The sequence below is a fragment of the Xiphias gladius genome, chromosome 19 (assembly GCF_016859285.1).
Source record: "Xiphias gladius isolate SHS-SW01 ecotype Sanya breed wild chromosome 19, ASM1685928v1, whole genome shotgun sequence".
In the NCBI taxonomy this organism is placed as follows: domain Eukaryota; kingdom Metazoa; phylum Chordata; class Actinopteri; order Istiophoriformes; family Xiphiidae; genus Xiphias; species Xiphias gladius.
In genome coordinates, this window is record NC_053418.1 from 16069206 (window position 1) to 16090058 (window position 20853).

General features: G+C 40.7%; 2 protein-coding genes across 2 annotated transcripts; both read left to right on the forward strand.

Moving 5' to 3' along the window:
- Nucleotides 1-300: 300 nt before the first annotated feature.
- cldn26 (claudin 26) lies at nt 301-975 on the forward strand. The gene has a single exon (XM_040156212.1). The coding sequence runs from the start codon at nt 319-321 to the stop codon at nt 973-975; it is 657 nt and encodes a 218-aa protein (XP_040012146.1). The 5' UTR covers nt 301-318.
- A 6598-nt stretch (nt 976-7573) lies between these two features.
- LOC120805565 (apoptosis-inducing factor 3) lies at nt 7574-20262 on the forward strand. The gene is made up of 19 exons (XM_040155899.1): nt 7574-7604; nt 11559-11772; nt 12828-12937; nt 13037-13146; nt 13251-13295; nt 13382-13478; nt 13641-13753; nt 14434-14520; nt 14673-14764; nt 14859-14989; nt 15544-15659; nt 15934-16005; nt 17270-17333; nt 17436-17512; nt 17606-17723; nt 17850-17948; nt 18180-18255; nt 18457-18561; nt 20220-20262. The coding sequence occupies exons 1-19, from the start codon at nt 7574-7576 to the stop codon at nt 20260-20262; spliced, it is 1800 nt and encodes a 599-aa protein (XP_040011833.1).
- Nucleotides 20263-20853: the final 591 nt, after the last annotated feature.

Sequence of the window (20853 nt, forward strand, 5' to 3'; positions counted from 1 at the left end):
CCACTTTTGTGTCCATGCACACAGCCCGGAGTCCCATTGGAAATCTCCAGTTTCATGTAAAAACAGAGTTCATTGTTCACTGTGATGACATTGAACACTGAAACAAAACAGTATGTCTGTTGTCATGCCACGGTCCCGGATTGTCTCTCACCTATCTGGTGGATTTTATTAAGGAGGCTGAATGAGTGGGCTGTCCAGGTTGGTCCTGCTACCTCAGCAGGTGGGACGGGCCACAGAGCCACTGTGGATCTCCCAACCTGTTACATAGACCTGAACAGCTGAATCACAGCATAGAGTTTGTATATGTAGAGGCAGAAGATGGTTTTCCTGACAACTAAAGTAATGCAAAGGACTGCACTCTTTGTGATGTTTGGTGGTTTGGTTACTTCTCTCATCACCACCTTCCTCCCTCTGTGGAAGACAATGAACTCTGACCTGAACGAGGTGGAGAACTGGTACTCTGGGCTGTGGCAGACCTGCCTCTACACAGAGGAGGTGGGAATTCAGTGTAAGGCCTACGAGTCCGTCCTGGGACTCCCCATGGACCTGCAGATCTCCAGGGTGCTCATGTCAGTATCTATAGGTACAGGAGGTTTAGCTGTGTTGGCTGCTTTCCCCGGTCTGGAAGGGGTTGAGCTATGTGTGGGGCAGCCTGGCCGGAAGAGAGGGTTCCTCATCCTCGGTGGGGTGCTGTCCTGGGTGTCGGGCCTTACCACTCTGGCTCCTGTCTCTATCGTGGCCTACACAACTGTGGTGGAATTCTGGGACGAGGGTTTTCCTGATGTGATGCCACGCTGGGAATATGGAGAGGCAATGTTCTCTGGATGGTTTGGAGGTTTGGCTCTGGTCATCGGAGGGACCCTGTTCTTTGTAGCTGTGTGCATGGGGGACTATGACCAGCGGCCATCAAGCGTCCCAAACAGCCCGCAGGTGAAGCACAGGGCACGGTACTACCTGAAGACAGAGGTTTTATAGATTTCGTATTTGTGTATGTCATCTGCGCCGTCATGTACTTCATGTGGAAGCCTGTCAGCTTGTGCACTTGAGTGCTTAGATAACGATGTTGCATGTGAACTGTTTCAATCGCTCCGACAAGAATAACATATTTCTGTCAGAAGTAACATGGAGAGCAAAAAGATTGTCCCCATCAAGTGTTACAATTTACTGAGAATTTAAAAGTTTTCACACTATTAAAGTAATGTGAGATAATAAGTGACTGCTGTAGTTCTTCTTCCTTTAAAGTCTACAGTGTCTGAATAAATAGGATAGGAGGGCTTTTTGTTTGTTATCAGTAGACATGCACCATAGTGCGAATAGAACTTTTCTTGAAATAAGAGTGGAAATTCCATAGTAGAATAATAATGAATCAAAAATAACTTATTAATTTTTTCTTTTTTGGTTAAATTATCGAAGCTTTGGTTTTCACATATACTGATGTGCAAAAAGGAAATATTAGCAGTTAATATTATGTATTTATGACCAGGGAAGTATTCCATTTATCTATCGGTTGACTTTAAAATTATAACCCATTGCCCAAATTAACAGAAGATGTGTTCCAATGCTGCAGCTCTTCTGTGTTGAATTTTGTTTCTGGGAGGGTCTTGGCACCATCAGCTCCTTTTATTCGTTGACTGCCGTACATTATGATAATTAGAACTGATTTCAAACATTTTTGCAAGTTTTGTGGATGTCACAACAGATCGTGGAATGATAGAGAATAAATTACTGAGATCAATTTGTGTCATATCACAAATGCTTTACTGGCACTGTTTATATCTATTTACATAACAGTCAGCTTGTCTCTCCCCTAATAACTGCTGACATTAATATTTTTGGCAGGCTATGGATTTTATATTTTAGCCTACGATGACATTCAGTTCTCTCGCCTCTCTTAATCTGGATTTTTGGATGCTGCAGCTCTCTGGGGCCCCTGCATAGACAGTCCCCCCCTGTAAATCAATTAAAGTGAGTGATGAATCAGTGATGTAAGGCGGCCTTCTCCACACAGTGGGAGAGTCTGAGCAGTCATGTTGTTGTACATGTGCACGCCGCCCACCCTGGCCTCCACTCAAACCTGCTTTAACATGCGCTTGAACACACGCAGAGAGCAACACAAACATACTGACGCTGGAGCACATGTGCACGTGTCAGCTGTCAGTACACTGCAGGAATACAGTTTCTCCATGTGGCCAGTGGAGATCTCTTTTATCTGATAAATACCAATTGTTTTAATATCTTTTTTTTTTTCATTTGGAAACATTGGCACTCTGATAACAGTGTAAAGGTTTTCGGTGCTGCATCCTAATCGTCCTGTGTCAAGACTGTCATCATTTCCATAGAAAGGAATCTGAGATTATAAGGTGAATGACCTTGTCCCAGCAGTTATTTAAAGGGGAGGCACAGTTGCTCCCACAGTTGGAGCATAAGGAATGGAAATATCTTGGGAGCTCATTTCTATAATACTCAGTATACCTTTTTAATCCTGCTCGACCCCACCTCCTGACTAAAACTGGGATTTACTGCACCAGCTGCACTTTAACTCTTTCTCCCTCTGCTGCAGAGACCGAAAGAAGTATACCACACACCTGCAGTAAGAGCTGTTTTAATGTTTACATCTTGCATCAGTCTGAGTGGGTTGGGTTTTTTTTTTTTGTCACATTGGTTGGTTTAGAGTATAGCTGATACTCCTGCAGCAGCACAGGCATGCAGCACAATGCATGCGCAATAAGCAGGCAGTGTGATAAGTGGGCAGTCGGACCAGGCAGTGCAGTGGGGAGGGCAGCAAGGCTTTGATCAGGCTTAACTGGCAAGTCAGGTCTATGACATCTGAGGGCGAGGCTGAAAGGATCTTTCTCTAGCGAAGAGAGAGAGAGAGAGAGAGAGAGGGGGAGGGAGGGGGAGGAGGACGAGAGCAGGGAACGGTGAGAATTCATTCCGTGTTAGCATCCCCTCAGCAACTCCATCAATACTGCAGACAGCCGAGAAACTGGCAAAGGTCCTCCGTGCTGCGTCTGCAGGCTCAGCCAGCGAAGGAGAGCAACTCCCACGACCGGTCGGCTCGGTCTGCTGCTGGAGGGGGGCTCTGCGAGGGCCAGTGCGCGCACGCACGCACACACGCACGCACACGCAGACACACACACACACACACACGCACACACACAACAGAGCCTCTGCTGCATCAAGGGGCAGAAGAGGAGAGCGGAGGAGGGTACAGAGGGACACACAGACTGGGAATACTCCAGTGGACAGAGTGGAGAGGGACAGGACTTTAAGGAGACTCGTGCTAATATGCTACCGTGCTCCGCAGGGGAAGCTGAGCACCGCGGAGTTTGACAGGATCTCAGTGCACCTGCTCCATGCGCACTGGTAAGCTGGTTTGTTCCTTTTGCAGTCAGGGACACGTAGTTGTGTGTTAATTACTTTTTAATATGATGTGTTTGTGTGATGCTGACTTATTTCTTCGCGTGGATTTTACCTGTATTGGTGCACTACAGTACTTGAATGGAAGTTGTCTCAGATACCAGCACTCTTCCCTGGAGCACCGCGTACTGTGGTGCAGTACATTCACTGGAGTCACAATACAAACACACAGAGCCAGATTACACGACAGACTGTAATCCTTGATCAATTCTGATCAGTTCTGCCATACACTTGTTAAACAGGACCAGATCAAACACTCTTCTACAGAGATATTCAGGTTTTGAATAGTCACTATACATAAGTAACACGTTACAATACTGGAAAAAAAGTCTCACAACAAATCTCAAATTTTATTATCCACTGTTGGTTGTAACAGAAACTATGTGTGGACTTGTTTGTGTGTGTGTGTGTGTGTGTGTACTGAGAAACTGGTCAATAGCAGAACTGTTGTATGGAAGCACAGCTCCTCTGTGGGGGTGTACACCCCTCGGTAAACCACAATTCTAGTTTTCCATGACATCATGGAGAGGTTATCGCTCAAAGCAGCGGCAAAATTACCTGATACAAATTGGTATTGCCACTGTTAACCAGCTTTAGCTTTACAGACAAATACGACACACACAGAAGTTTGGGTCGGCTCGATTTAAATTTAAGCTGCTCGATGAACTCCATTGTGTAAATCAGTAAACAAAGCTGTAGGATGGTATAATCTTTGTCTTCTACAGCCATGTGGCATCTACAGTATCTGTTATCCTTAACGCTGTGTTTCTGAATTCCTTTTAAAGCTTAACTATAACCTCTGTAATCTGATAAAAACGGGGCTCACATATGAGACATTATATTCCATCCTTTTCAGGGATTGTTTGATATGAAATATACACAACCTGCACACTGTTTTGGAGCCAAATGGAGCTTTTGTCACTTCTCCGAGTTTTGCCTCTGAACGAGGAAGATCACCACTGACCACCACTCAACTACAGGCAAACGAATATTAAAAACTTCATGCAATCTCGGTCAAGAATGATATGAATGAACTTGCTTACAATGTATGATTATGTCACACACACTAGAGCTTCCTAATGGGGATTGTGGTAACTGTAATCCACTCTTTTTCTTTTTTTTCTTTAAGTCAGTCAAAAGCTTCTTGGCAGAGAACATCAACAAACGTGGCTTGAGACACTTGCCGACCTCACCAGTCCCTCCTGTCTCCTTCCACAATCAAAATAAGAAATGCAGAAATGCCAAAAGACCAAAGATTAGAACAGTTTCACCCACTTGTCCATTGGATTGAATGTTTCGGTAAGCAAAATAATAAACCACTAATGGCCTGGTAAGAGGGCACTTTTGCTCAACAGTTGGTTTACGCAATCAGAGGATGATTCCATGGGCTTATCTTGTGTTTCACAAACCAGGAGAACATGCAAACTGTGAGTGAGGGAAAGAGGTGTGGTCAAATATTAAGAGTTGTGAGCTCTTGTCCTTTATCAGCTGAGGATCAGAGAGTCGTAATAGTTAACTGCAGGTTAACAAACCTACCAAACAAGTGTTTGAATAAAAGAGAGATCAACCAGTTTGGATTGCAAGGAGGTGAATGAACCACTAAACCAGCAGCTCTTCTTTGGTTCAGGTGCTGCTCCAGGGCCAGGGCCCAGGTATTGCTCTAAAGTGATATGCAATAAAAAGGAAGTGATTAAACATCCACTGTTTTTACAACATGTGGATGTTGCAGCATCTGTTTCTCTGCTGCTGATGTTTATTGTTGAGGATCAGGTTTGTTTCTGGCTGCAAGGACTATGGGGTATTTGCGGTATGCCTGCATTTCAAAGCTACTGCTGTGAGAGGAGGTTCTTTAAAGGAAAATGACATGCAAAGAATGATGTCCCTGGATGATTGCCCTGTCGCCTTTGTAGAGCAATAAAATCAGTGTTTGCACTCGTAGAGGAAGTTTTGTAGAAGGGTGAGTCCAGTTTTGAGTGATGGATGTGCCCATCAGAGTGCAGCCACTCTGCTGCTTTTTTTTCCCTCGGCCTGGTGATAGATTGGCCTCCTCACCACCAACCAGGAGCTGCGTTTTGCTAATTCTCCCCTCCAACATTCCAGTAACAGGTATTACAATTGTAGGGAAGTGAGTGAAACTGACAGCTTGTTTGCGGGCAGGATTATCAGCACGGCTTGGGGACAGGCCCAACAGTGAAAGAGCGGGATCTGCGTCATATGTTGTGGGGACCAAATCTGCTTAACCTACTTTAGTTTTGCACAAAATATCTTGGACTTGCTGGGACTCAGGGATGGCAGCTCTTTGCGATACAATTTGTTATTCATCAAATTTTCAGTGGTGGCAAATTATTAAAGGGGCAACATGTGAGTGAGAGAGAGAGGCAAAAAACTTCATGATCCTCTCTGAGCAGAAAGTGATTTAATATGTTGCTCTCTGTATTTAGTGAATGCAACACACAACATCAAAGGCTCAGCTGTGTTTGCATGGCTGTTAACTAAGTGCTTGGCACAGAGAGTTGGATGAATAATGCAGGAATACAGTCCAAAAAGAGGCTTTTCCACTTGTGAGTGATGCTGAGTTTGCTAAATCTAACAAGATATAGCAGCCAAAAAATATCGACTGGCTTGAATTTGTTTTTTTTTACTATATTTTGACTTCATATTAGTTTCAGCAACAACTTCTTCAGTGTTATACAGTACGTCTCAGACAAAGAAAAAGCTACATTTATCTACTTTATATACAGTTAGCAAGTTTATTCCAGTGGCTCCCGACCCGGTGGTCACGACCCTCCAAAGGAGCACAAGATACTCTGGTGATCTTTGCCTTTTTTTTTAAAAAATTTTCTTATTGTGAAACTTTGCCTCTTTGGGAAGTAAACTGTTATTTACATGAAATCATCTCAGAGGTTTAGAGGGGAAAACAAACTCATAGACATCTGAAATGGAAATAGAAGTATATAGTAGCAAAAATGTAGCATATTTAAGTAAAATACATGTACCTCAAAATTGTACTTATATAGTACTGGACTAAGTGTACATAGTTACATTCACGCACTCCATACAAATACATAATTTAGATACAACAACTTGTTGTATCAGCTGCAGCGTTGTGGCCAGTCAGAGATCTTTCCATTTCGCATTTGTTCTCAGGAACTTTCTCTAAGGAGCACTCCATTCAACACTGCACAGTTTGTTTTTTTTTACTGAAGTTCAAGGACATTAAGATGTGCTCAGAATATCAAGCAGTCCTTTTGGTTTTACCTCAAAAGGATAATTTGGTGATGGATTGCACAATGTTGAGTGTTACACCTGCCATCCCGCATCTGCTCAGATTCATAGCAGCCAGTGCTGTGTGAGGAACTAACTACTGTATGAGTGGGTGAAATACCAGAGCTGGCAGAAATGTGAGGGCAACGTGGCAACAAAACAAGGGGGATTTTGAACCTCAAGGGGCCCCTGCTTCCCTTTAAAGCGCGGTGTGACGAGAAAGTTAATAGGTGTTGGACCGCTGTTAATATTTAACGGTTTCCCATGCAATATGCATGAACAAAGGTAACAATGTGTGTGGAAATGTTCCTAATTAACACAACTGCTTCCTTTTTACAAGCACTAACATGTTACATCGACACACACAGAAAATGATTTGACTAGTTCTCAGAACTTGAAAGCTGTGTCCCTCGGACACTTTAGAGCAACATCAGGGCGTTTTTGTATATAACACAAACACGGTCACTGACTATGACTGATTACAACAACCAGGACCACAAAAAGCGTGGAGACAAATGGGGGCCATTTGTAATTATGTAAAATTACTGAATACAGTTTAACATAAAAATAACATGTGTGTGTGTGTGTGTGTGTGTGTGTGTGTGTGTGTGTGTGTGTGTGTGTGTGTGTGTGTGTGTGTGTGTGTGTGTGTGTGTGTGTGTGTGTGTGTGTGTGTGTTGTTGACGATGTCTTTCTCTCTGTCCATGTAGATTATGTGGAGGAGGTGACGTGTGCGATGGCCAGCTTGGACCTGCAGGTTCTCTTACACACAGTCTTGTGTTATCGTTACCTCCCAACCAAGCAGCCCAGCCCGGGGTTCTGACCGCGCCTCCCCTCCCTCTCCCCCCTCCCTCCCTCTCCCTGGGTGTCCCTCAATCCTGGGCCCACCATGGGAGGATGCTTCTCCAAACCCAAACCAGGTAACCAAGACATTTGCCTATGCTCTCTCTCTCTCTCACCCCTGGTTAATTTAGTCTGAAGGAAAACATGCACCTAACAAGCACCATAACAGCTTGTGAAGGTGTGGGAAACAGGGGTTTCTAGAGTGCGCTCACTCTGATGTACTGTAATACAACAAACTCTAATGTTAAATTTTTATTAGAATGGGGTCAAAAAGGTGCTGAAACACCTCTATGGTAATTAGTGTACCTTTGCTGCTGTGATAGTGGATTGATAGTACAGTAAGGTGTTCGTGTTATTTTGTCTGCCCTTTACATGTTGTCCTGCTATTAGTATTTCCAGAAAGGCTGGGCAATGAGGTTGAAACAATTCCCACAAAATTAATAAGGATATTTCCTCTTATCGATATATATCACAATATGAAAATGTCTGCAAAACCACCTAAAAAATACTGTCATCAAAGTGAATAGTTCATGTTAACTATGGAGAGTGCTGAGGGTTCAGTGTGGTTTGAAAAAGTGCCTTCTCTTACAAATCCTCCCTGCTGTTGGTGTATTTTAAAGAAAGGTTTCATACACTAACATGGCAGTCCATGTAGTAGTTGTAAAGATGAGGTAAAGGAAAATAATGCAGTGATACCAGAACAGTCTATTGATTTGGCTTGTGATACCAGTTGATATACTTTATCTAGCTGAAGACGCCTGTTCTGTGTGGAGAGACCAGGTGGTTTTTTTTTGTGGTGAGAATGAACAAGTGTATTTTTAAAAATATATTCAGGGACAGTTTGTTCAGTTTGACTCATTTTCAAAGCTACCTACTGCCTCCAAATCCTGTTAGACATGTCCTCTCAGCCTCCTCTGTTTGCAGTATAGTGATTCGCGTGGGAGGAATTTTTAAGCTCTCAGTGGCATCTTTGGTCAGGAGGATTACACACTGAGACATGATTATCAAATTTTGACACTGTATGTGTATCCATTTCAGCGTTAGCATGGCTAGGAGATTAGCTATCATGCTTCACTGCAGTCTTGCGGGTGATAATCGCACGCTGTGCTCCACGTTCAGCTGTAGTGAGTCACGAAAGCTCTGAGATCAAATCATATGTGCAGTGCATCAGGTGGAGGTGAAGCGAGAAAGATGAGGGACTAGATGTCTGTGTACAAATGATAGAACGGAGGCAGCTGACTGTCAGGCCTGTCATCGCCGTGTGCCCTGTCATCCAGCTGCTAACAATCTGTGACAAATCAAACGTAACAGGATTATGTATTAAAATGGGCTTTCCCAAGGTAGGAAAGACAGTTCTACAGATGGTCTTTATATTTTGTAAATTCACACAAGGAATCTCTGCATAGGCATGAATTCTGAAATGAGCCACTAGAATCAACAGTAAGTTCATTTTCTCTGTCATGCCATGTGTTGCTTAAAAAGCCACTGAGGAGACTTTGAGGCGACAGCGAGAGATCGTTTAGTTTATCATAAATGCCATTTACCATCATTTCTGGAGGAGCTGGTACCAACAGAACAAACACAGTCTCGACTAGTTTCCTTTATTTTGTAACTAGTCTCGACTAGTTACAAAATAAAGGAAACCTTATAAAATATACCCCATGATTTATGGTTTATTACGGTGTGAGGAGAGACCTTACGAATGTTCAACATCAATTCTCAAACAATTAAACCGATTGTTGAATGTAAACCCTTTTTTGCTATTGGTGTTTAGATCCACCAAACTAAAACTAATGCATTTTAGTACAACAGTCCTGCAATAAATCCTCCCTTCATGAAGATTATAATGTTCAGTTTTTGTTGAAACTGTATGATCACTTGGGAGGATGTAGTTTGCAGTGCTGTTGAACTGTATTACATTAAAGAGAGAAGTGTTTCTGTTATTTGCATTTTGCCTACCCTCATTGATATAGACATAATATTAGAAAAGTCTGTCAGCACAGTTCAACAGCACGACAAACTTCATCCATCAAAATTATCATGAACTTAAATCAACCCATGGATGAGGATTGACTGCAGGACTGTTGTGTTAGACTGCATTAGTTTTAGCTTATGGGCAGCTGAATGTACACAATATACAAGGCCATTTCTACCATACAGCGAGGGTCAGTTCTTACAGAGAGTGCAAATACAAATTCATTCAAGAAAATCTGAGGAGTTACAGGAGCCGATGTACACACACATACCAAAATGTTTTTTAGATAATATTTAATGGCTAAACAAAGGTAATTATGTTGCTTTGCTAAAACCAAGAGAGATGCGGTGAATAGAGCTGGCCAAATTCCCCTATAGGCACTGACTACAGGCTCATTCTTACAGTAAGCCGTTTTATAATTTGTTTTGGTTTTGTACACCTTTTGATTATTCAAATTGTAGCCTTAAACCATTAGATTAAAAAGGTAATGTTCATAAATTTAACTTTCAATAAAAAATAGACAGGTAGCCTGTTCTGAGACCTTAAATTGGAGTGTGAAGTATAAATGTAGATAACTCCCACAGAAAATACAGTAAATATATAGTTTCTGTATACATTAAAGTGGAATTGGAAGTAAATTGACAGTGACGGTGACAGTGACCGTGACAGGATCCACGAGGGAGGCAGAGCTTGTACTTATGGCACGTCGCCCTCTGCATTTGCATAAAAATGTGAAGATGTGTAAAAAGGTTACAAATACTGTGAAATAATACATAAGGATCAAGTAATCCAGTAAATAAAATGTCTGTGCCATAGCTCTTAACACTGAGAGAATCAAATTAAAAGCATCACAGAAAATATCTTGGTTCTGAACTAGATAACTGATCAAATGAAGCATACTTGTGGTGATGTCCCATTTAGCCGCAGATGTTGCAGCAGCATCTAGAGATTCTCTTCAGCTGTGGAAAGCTTTCCCTTTCTTTTCTCCTGCAATTGCTCTCACTATTATGATTTTCCATTGATTTTAATTAAGACTTGCCCAGCAGGAGAAAATTCCAGCCAGATTACTGTGTAAGAACCGGATGATCAGCACATTTTTCCAGCCCAACAGATAAAGCCTTCTGCAGTGAAAAGGGAGTTACACAACCATTTCTTAACATTCAGAAATATAAGCCCAACAGCGGCGCATCACATGTCTTCAAAGAAAACTGAATGTCTCCCAAAAGACAAATTAACACACTCCACTCAGTTTTCGTCTGTTTTCTTAACTGTCTCTGTAGGAAAGCATTAACATTGAAAATGTACACAAAACACTGCGGGTTTAAGCTGTACTTAAATGTGTTTTTTATATCAGTTTCCTTTATGGAAATCTCATTATTTAAGGGAGTTATGACTGCATTTAAAGGCATTATTATCCTGTCAAAATCATATTTTCCAGCTTAGTAAGTTAATCGAGGTAAAGACAGAATGAGAGGGGAATGAATAATATATGATTTGCTTGAAAATTAGTCGCAAAATGTTGAGCTACCTGTCTCCATTTTTGTGGATTTTCCGTAATATAAAACTGGTGAAACTAATATGAATAGCAACAGTATTAAAGTATGTCTGGCACTGCTCGATTTGATTTTCTGCTGTTAAGAAGACAGTTGTGGTGTGTTTTCATTAGTATTTAGAAAATCTGGATTGATATTGAATTCCGAACAATTGAAAGAAACAAGGGAAAGAAAAGAAGACAAAGTCTCCCCTACACAGTTCTCCCTTCACCTGCTCCCTGCTTTCATGTGTTTCAGTTGTGCAGTTGTCAGACTCAATTTGTCCCAAAGTAGTAGACATCTCTCTTGGCTGAAAGGCAAATTACTCCTCCAAATCAGTGGAGAGGGACAGTAATAAAACACCAAAGGGCAGGTATACAAGAATGATATGATTCAATCCACTGGTGATTGGTAGCAAATAGTACTTCAACAGACTTCTATTTGAAAGCTTTACTTAATATTACTCAGAGAAATTTTAACATTTTCAGACATTTTTCTAAGTGAGACGTGTCTGTGTTGTGCAGTTGAAGTTAAAGTGGAACTCTCTCTCCTGGAAAAAGAGAAAGAGGTGGACGGGCTATCACCTAATGGTAAAGCGAGTCCCTTTGCTGACTGCAGACCTAACGGGGCCCTGGGACACGGCTCCGATGACGACTCCACCCCGCTCTCCCCCTACCACAAACCACGGGACTACGTGGAGGCCTCGGTCTGTCATGTTAAAGATCTGGAAAATGGACAGTAAGACTATGAAAAATACAACTCTTTTTTTTTTCTCAATACACCCAGAGCAAACAGCCTCATGCAAACATGCATGCAAAAGTAAATAAACTGTTGTGAACCGTTGAGATGCACATCAGGCAAACGTTAATCATCTCCAAGATGATCAACTGAAAAACATCAGAGTAAAATGAAGCAGAAAGAATCCGGAAAGATGTATGCTCACATCTTAAAGGAACAGTTCACACAAATACACGATGCAATGGTGTCAGTGCGTATGTTGGCTTATTAGTAAGACGACATTGAAGCACAGAAATACTAAGAATATGTTTGAATTAATTTAGAAACAGTGGCAGGATTACATAGTTTGTCCAGCAGGGAACTGACAAGTTTAGTTTTGAACTTTAAAATGTCCCAGTCAGTAAAGGCCGTCTCAAAGCAGGACAAGTCAGTTTTGTTCAACAGCAACCACCAGTGACAATTATTGGACAACTAAAACCTGAGAAAACTAAGAGAGGAGTCATAGAGTCAGCGAACTCACTCAGCTATGTCAATACTTATGTTAAAATTTTTCTAACATTAGCCACCATAAGCTACTGGTCATATCAGACCAAGTAAGGATGTGGCAGCAAAACCCCTGAGTGGATTCGAGTTGAATTAGTAAGAGGAAGATTGTGTGATTTCTTCTGTCAAAAGTTTCAGGAAGTCTTGCTTAAATGGTCGCTGTTCTTTAATAACCAATGGAGCCACTTCTGGCATTCACCAGAATACACGATTACTTTCGTAATTGTCATTTTAGTGTTTTTGGGTGAACTGTCCCTGCAAGGTATTTGACTCATTGTTGCTACCAGAGTGTAGCTCAGATAGATACATAGAATTTACCTGCCAAATTGCGGAGGAGGAGTCAAGTTGTAGTTGTAGTGCTGATGCATCCTTGCTGTGTTTTCAAGGTGACATTTTTCTTTCAGGTTGTCTTTCACCTGTCAAAATGGCCTTTTGTGTGTTTCTGGAAAAGGGTTTGATCCAAACACAGCTACGAACGCACAGACACCTCTTTGTTTTTTTTTGTTTGACAGGATGCGAGAGGTTGACTTGGGAAGTGGCAGAGCTTTGCTGATCAAAGAACACGGGGAGTTCTCAGCCATGGGCCACAAGTGTCCACACTATGGAGCACCCCTGGTCAAAGGTGAGTGAAATGTTGTCAATTTTGATTTTAATATTGTTAATATACTTGATTGATATACTATCATACGTTTGACATACTTGACCTCTTCTGTCATTCCAGGTGTGCTGTCAAAAGGACACGTGCGCTGTCCCTGGCACGGTGCGTGTTTCAACATTGCAACAGGAGACATCGAGGACTTCCCTGGTTTGGACAGCCTGCCTACCTTCCAGGTGACCTTCCCCTGCTGGTGCTGTCTCTTAACACATTCCCTGCCTTATCATGTCTCTAAGCACCGTCAAAAAGTGTACACATCGCTCATGTCTGTTTGCTCCAGGTCAGAGTTGAAAAGGACAAGGTGATCATTCGTGCAAACAAGCAGGTAACAAGACAAAGAATGTGGAGAATTTATTCAGGACAATAAACGGACCACCTGAATGATCTGAGATCTTTTTCAAACTTTTCCAGGCTCTTCAGTCACAGAAAAGGTCAAAGCCCATGGCTCGATGTTCAGCAGTCATTAACTCCAGCACTGGCTTCAGCCATGTTCTCATCATTGGCTCAGGTTAGTGTGTGTTTGTCCCTCTTCATTTATTTCCACAACAGGGACACAGTTCCATTTGTTTAGTATCTCGCAGTTGACCCATAGTTTCACGATTGTCCTTTCATTTTCTCATTTTCAAAGTCACGCCCCTCTTTTTTGGTAAACTGGTAAATGCATCTGCAGGTCCGGCAGGTCTGGTGTGTGCAGAGACACTGAGGCTAGAGGGCTTCACCGATCGCATTGTCATGTGCACCATGGACAGACATCCTCCGTATGACAGACCTAAACTGAGTAAGGTTTGTACACAGACCCCGACCATCTAAAAGCTGAGACAAAACTGATTTTGCCAAGAAAGTTACATAACAGACTGCAGAGATGCTGCATCGGCTAGTGGTGCTGAAGCAGGAGCTCTTTGGGGAAGAGCTATACACTTCACAGCAGGGAAACTTTGAAGAAAGCGGCTTGTGTAGAAGTAAACAGACATTAATAGATCAAAAAGAATATGACTTCCCACTGCCGTAAAAAGACTTAAAAAGACTGTTTTGGATTTATTTAATCATAGATTATTATTAACTGGCTGCTTACAGTTGTCTACATTTCAAATGACAGTTAAGTATCAACTGGGTTGTTGTTGGACTGAGTTTGGATCATACAATAAGATTCCCACACATTGTTTTTGTTGGACCACAAATACAGCAGTTAATATCTGACAAAAACAATTTCACCACAAGGTCCACTCAGTGCCCCCTCTGGAGCTTTCGAACGTATCAAACGATCTTCCTCAGCAGGCGGAGTAACCCACTGTTTATAGAAATACATATGTTCAAATTTCCTATTTTTGCTTAGCACTTAAAGGCTCATGCTTGACCTTGGCAACAGCAGTTGACAAAAAAGAATGGGAAGATTGTTATTGGATTCAGGGATTTTTTATTTTATTTTTTACTGATGTACTCAGCACTAACTTGCTAACCCTTAGTCCCTAGACAGCACAGCAGAGCAGCTGAGATTGCGCTCCATGGACTTCCTGCAGGACCACGACATTGAGCTGCTCACAGAGAAAGAGGTGAGAGGTGGTAAAGACTGATTAATTATGGTTATCAGTATTCGGTTATTTCATTAAATCAAGATTAATGACAGCTTTTTATACTTTTTCTTCTGAAATCTGAACAAAAGTCCAACTTGTATGACCGTGTAACTCTACAATGTTTATAATAGGCTGTGGCAATAGACGTGAAAACGCGATCTGTGACCTTTGAAGATGGCTTGAGGATGGAGTACAGGAAACTTTTTATTGCTACAGGAAGCAAGTAAGGAAACACTTTTATTTTGGATGATAATGAAGTAGCTGCGCTTATAACCTTATAACCTGGCAGCTGACTGCTTCCATTTCCTCCTTGAAAGACCCAAACCAATGAACTACAAAGGCAAAGACGTCCGGAACGTGTTTCACCTCCGGACTCCTGAGGATGCGAACAGCATAGCGAGGCTGGCCAACAACAAGAACGCTGTGATTGTGGGAACATCATTTGTTGGTGAGAAAAAGACACATTCAGTAACATGAAATTACCATCAATATATTTTACAGTATTTATACTGTAAATATAGAGATTGGGAAATAGAAGAAAACTGGCTGAAATGGAAACAAAAAGAAAAACCAAACGGCAGCAGGAAAGAATTTCTGCCGCTGGTAGACGAGGTACATGAGAAAATTCTTTTGCACTGTCCCTCTGCTAGGATCTACTCGTAACCAACCAAAGAGAGCTTGCTAAAATTTTACAATGTTTTTAAATAATAAAATATTTTGCTTGTATTCTTACGTTTTTTCGCGAAGTGGAAAAAAAGTGACCGATTTTTACGCTTAACTTTCACTTTTAGTAGCTTGATAAATTCGAGCCCTTGTGATTGCAAGAGCTGTAAGTATGACCGTTTTCATTCTCATTAAAATATTGAGTTACCACTGTATGCGCTGTATGGAAGCATCTGCATTTGTTTTGCTTCTCAGCTCATTTATTCAGGTTTTTCTTTTGGTCTGTATCATTTTGCGTTAACTGAAACATATATTAACAGTTTTTTGTTGTGTTGGCAGGTATGGAGGTGGCTGCAGCTCTAACTGACAAGGCCCACTCGGTCTCTGTCATCGGGATCGAGTCAGTCCCCTTTAAAAAAGCTCTCGGGGAGAAAGTAGGGAAAGCCATAATGAAGGTAAGGACGCACTCCTGGGAAATTAAGCTTTTCAGAACATGAAACACCTCCACAATACTATCATCAGCACTCTTCCTGAGAGAAAAAAAAACAACCTACTAGTTAAAATGCAAATCGCGTTTTTCCGGTCAATGCCGCAGTAGCCACAAAGGGGAGTGTAAATCTTCTCATTAGCAGTGATTGATCATGGAGACAAGTGGAAATTCAGCCGTGAATTCTCCCTTTTGCTGTTTTCATGTGTTTACTGTGACTGTGGTGTGTTTTGTCTTTGCAGCTGTTTGAGGCAAACAGGGTGAAGTTCTACATGCTGAACGAGGTGTCAGAGATGATTGGCCATCATGGACAGGTATTCAGAAAGTGAGAGAAACAGCATGACATGATGCTCGGAAGCGCTATCCTCTCCTGTTCAGTATACGATGTAAATGAGTCAGATAAACGACTAAAGGCACAACCGAACTTACATTACATTACTTACATTACAAAGGAAACTTTTATTATAAGATAAGAGTTTAAGAGTTAAAAAGTGTGCTTCATCTGGAGTGTGTGGGTGTGGTTTGATCAGATTTGATTGACAGTGCTGGCAACAGGAGCAAAAAACCTCAAAAATTAGCCAAAGATAACGTCCCATTCTTGTGAATGCGATATCTCAGGAGTGCATTCAGGGAATTTCATTACATCTGGCACAAATGTTCAGAAAACTCAAGGATGAACTGATTCAAAAATGGTGGTCAAGGGGTCAAAGGTCAACTTCACTGTGTATGTTCTTCAAAAACACTTTTCTGGCCATTATTCAACGCCATAACTCAGGAACAGAAGGGTGGATTGTGGCCATATTTCACATTTGGTTGGATACTGAATTGATGACACTAATTTTGGGTGCCCAACTTGAAACTGTGGTGACTGTATAGATCCTCTGTGCTGCTGGGTTGAAGATGTGTTTTTGAAGAAGCCAATTTTAGAATTTGTAGCTTCTATGCAGCAAACATTCATGTTTCAAGTATTGTCTACTGTCAGAATCATTTATTGGCCAACCATGTGAACACATACAAAGAAATTTGTTTTTTGTTTCTCTCAATGAACCTACACACTAATACAGCAGACATACAGCAGATCAGGAACAACAAAGCTCAACAAAGTCACGTCAAATCAATTTTATTTACATATCCATGTATCACAGATGAAAAAATAGACTTAGTACCTCTTATTAAAATACGTCAGTCTTCACTACATATACTATATGAATCTGAACAGACATGGATGTAAACTGCAACTTGAATGGTTTTACTCTGTAGCGAGCCTCGACCATTATATTGGACCCTTAGATGAAATGGTGGAGACTAAATCTATTACACTGTATGGTAAACAGGGTGTCATTTTGGACACAGATTGATGCACCAAAACATGTGACACCAGACCTTTCCAACTTAGAAAAGTAAGGACAAAAACACAAATCCTGCAATTTCTCATGTGAAATGACCAAAACCACTCTAACTTTGGCTAAAAATTGTGTTTTCTGTTTGCTCATGGTAAGAAGCTGATTGAAAAACCTTTTTTCAGGGCCTTTAAGAATCATCATCAGCTCATAGAGTTTTGTTTTTCCTGTTACACAGCTGAAAGAGGTGGTCCTGAAGAGTGGAAAAGTCCTGCGGGCAGACGTGTGTGTCATCGGAGCAGGTGACATATAATTACAGCAGATGATGAATCTCTTTTTTGATGACATTCACTTTGGGGTTCCATTTTTGACCTGATTTCTTTGATGCGTCTCCATTCCTGCAGGAAGTGTTCCTGCAACAGGCTTCCTGAAACAGAGCGGCCTCCACATGGACTCCAAGGGCTTCATCACTGTCAACAAAGTATTCTGCAAAGTGTTCTGCACAACAAAAGCTGCAAATGAAAAGTGTCTTTGTCCCATTCGGTTAATTGTTCTCCTCTAAACTTTCTCCCAGATGATGCAGACAAATGTTGATGGGGTCTTTGCTGGAGGAGACGTGGTTATGTTTCCTTTCCCGCCACGCAACAACAAGAAGGTGAACATCCCTCACTGGCAAATGGCTCATGTGCACGGTGAGTGTGTTACGGCTGACCGCATTTCTACTGCATAGCTAAGGCTTTTGTAATTTACTGTGATGATGATGTCCATGCTTAAAGACGGGCATGTCTACATTTTTTTGTTTTCAACCTTACTGACAGGAAGGGTGGCGGCTCTCAGCATGATGGGCCGAGCCACTGAGGTCAAAACTGTGCCTTACTTCTGGTCAGCCATGTTTGGGAAGACCATACGCTATGCAGGTAGATAGGCCGTCCACCCGCCTTTAGTGTAAGGAGTGTTTGCTTTCGCCTGAGTTTTTGTCAGTGTTATGATGAAGACATGCTGTTAGAGAAAGATCAGAGGTTGAGAAGTGGCTGAACTGTGCTGAGAGGTGTTGTTACTACACTGCCATCTAGTTGTAAAACTAAAAATAAAAGAAATAAACCAAGAATGAAGCTTGAATTGGATTGTTTTTCTTCCTATCTGTGAAGGTTATGGTGATGGATTTGATGATGTCATTATACAAGGGGACCTGGATGAACTGAGATTTGTAGCGTTTTATACCAGGTAAAGTTCATTTATTATAGATTCTGAGTTCATTTTTCAATAGAAATCTTAAATACTCAAGATTATTTAAAATAAAGCCACATTTGGTTTGAATATGTTATTTTCTAACTGTATTTGTATACTAAGTGTAATCTTTTATTCTGAGTGTGCATCTAATTTGATGATAGTTTCTCATTGTTTCTTCCTCTGGGCCATCTATAGGAGTGAGGAGGTGGTTGCTGTTGCCAGCATGAACTATGATCCCATTGTGTCCCGCGTGGCAGAGGTCTTAGGATCCGGAAAGATGATTAAGAAACGAGATGTGGAGTAAGTCTGCTTCCAAGATTTAAATCTGGTCACAGTTACAATAGCCATTATGGTCTTTAGGTCTCCCGGGTTTTTATTGTGAAGAAAAACATGACAAATGTTATCACTCTGACAAAAAACATGACGAGTCATGGAGCTTGTGACTTTAATCACATGGAAAGTATTATACAAGCCAAACTAGTTGGCTTATTGTAAAACACTTCAGAGTACTGCAAAGCAATAGCAGCTGTTTTTGTTTTTGTTTTGGATGCTTAATTAATATAGTCACACATTTTATTTTATGGGCTACATAATTCCCTAATCATTTCTGTAAATAATTCTTTGAAAAAACTATGTAATTTAGTACTAATTACAGGGGAAATGACAGACGATAGAAGACCAATAGACAAGGTTCTGAGACAGTATATTATATATATATATATATATATATATAGTATTTATAAGTATATATTTAGTATTTATAAGCATATATAAACATTTAATAGTTTATAACACAATGTAATGTCGTTGTGGGCAAATATTGGAAAAAAAACTTTTTTAAATTTTAACTTCTCCTATGAGGTGTCTTTAACAGGTGTATTTACAGTAGATAGATGATAAATAACAATAACAGTAAAACGTAGCTTTAATCATACTTAATTATATTTGACTAAAAATCTATTATAAAACATTTAATAACTGTTTATACAAACCTACTAATCATTCACTGTTTATAAATTTGTTTAAAACTCTGGAAAACATGTTGAGCTTCAAGGTTAATTCTTTACTTCGGAAAGAGCAGTTTGACAAAAAAAATTCTTAACTCAAGGTCCACGTACTAGATTTTTTCCGTAGCTTTCAGCTGCAATACTTCAATGATAAATATAATAGACATACTTTCATTCATGAAATAAATTTGTTACATTATTAAATATACTACAGTTATAGTTCAAATTTCATGTAAATATAAAACACAGACATATTTTATCACGATAGCATGAATATTATATTGTCATCCAATATCTTTTTATACACCAGTCAAGAATGCTTCACACGAATAAGAGCTGTTGATAGATACATTCGTTAACACTTAAAATGTCCCTGTATCTGCTTACACCTACATTAGTGTGTGGTAGTGTGTTAAGAATCATTTTCCAATTGTTTATATACTTATAATAAATGATAAAGTGTTGAAGCTGTTAAAATAAAGTGTTGTTTTCTCCAAATTTGCTGAATTACTTGCACGCAGACAGATTTGAAGTTGATTTATGTTCAGCTGATCTGCTGTGCACTGACCGAAAGACTCTCTTGGCTTATCTTATTATATTATTATGGAACTGCTGGACCTATAAAATGCAGTGTTACTACATTACAATGTTGCTGTGTTGTTTTTACTGTACTTTAATGTTCTGGTTGGAAACATTTCTGTCTGTTGTGTCACTGTGTTTTTGGTCTAATTTGACTGTAGTCTTCTTCACGTCTTCCATGTCTTTCATTTCTTATAATGCAAACCTAAAAAACTCAAGGATGTTAGCACGACTTGGCAAGTACGGAAAAATATGAGCTTTTGCTCTTTTCCATTTCACTCATAATGACCAGTTGTAGGGAGCTGTCAAAAATCGACTGGATGAACATACATGTAAATGTGTCTCAGGGCAGTTTTTTGTTTTGTGTTGCAGGACTGGAGACATTTCTTGGTTGATTGACAAAGGCTCTCAATGACTTCACATCTTAAGGTCCCAAAGGACAGACCCAAAGTCCAATGGACACCTCAATATGGACACTTATGGTGCTGAGACACTGAGCAGCTATCCCAGTCTGGACACACTCTCTTGGACACACACACACACACACAAACACACACACACACACACACACACAGGACAGGACTGTGTTTGAGATACACTTCCCTGAGGACGACACTGAAACTTGCTTTCGTTCCTGAGAGACACTTTAACGTGACAAACGGAGCCATACACGGTCTTAATACGCTGAAACACTGTGTTGGCAGGTCTTTTATGATCATGTTGTCATGTTTCACCGCATAGCAATACTGGTTTCAGCCTCTGTGCTGCTGCAAGATGTATCTACCTGTACACTTTGTTTATATGAAGCCAGGGACAGGCATTGGCATTTTTTTGTACAAATAACATTGTATATAGCTGTAATCCTGAATGCACTGCGACAAAATAAGAACATTGAATTTGAACAGAATTTTTCTAAGTTTTAAATGACAGATTTGGTTGTATGCTCGCATACGGACCTTATATCTGCATGGTATAACTTACTATAACAGAAGTTTAAAAAAATTGC

What these genes read in the sequence shown, in the direction of transcription:
- cldn26 (XM_040156212.1), top strand. Translation starts at nt 319, where the DNA reads ATGGTTTTCCTGACAACTAAAGTAATGCAAAGGACTGCACTCTTTGTG.
- LOC120805565 (XM_040155899.1), top strand. Translation starts at nt 7,574, where the DNA reads ATGGGAGGATGCTTCTCCAAACCCAAACCAG. An exon ending in GCAAATGGCTCATGTGCACG is followed by an intron (nt 17,724 to 17,849) that starts GTGAGTGTGTTA and finishes CCTTACTGACAG; the next exon opens with GAAGGGTGGCGGCTCTCAGC. An exon ending in ATTAAGAAACGAGATGTGGA is followed by an intron (nt 18,562 to 20,219) that starts GTAAGTCTGCTT and finishes TTTGTGTTGCAG; the next exon opens with GACTGGAGACATTTCTTGGT.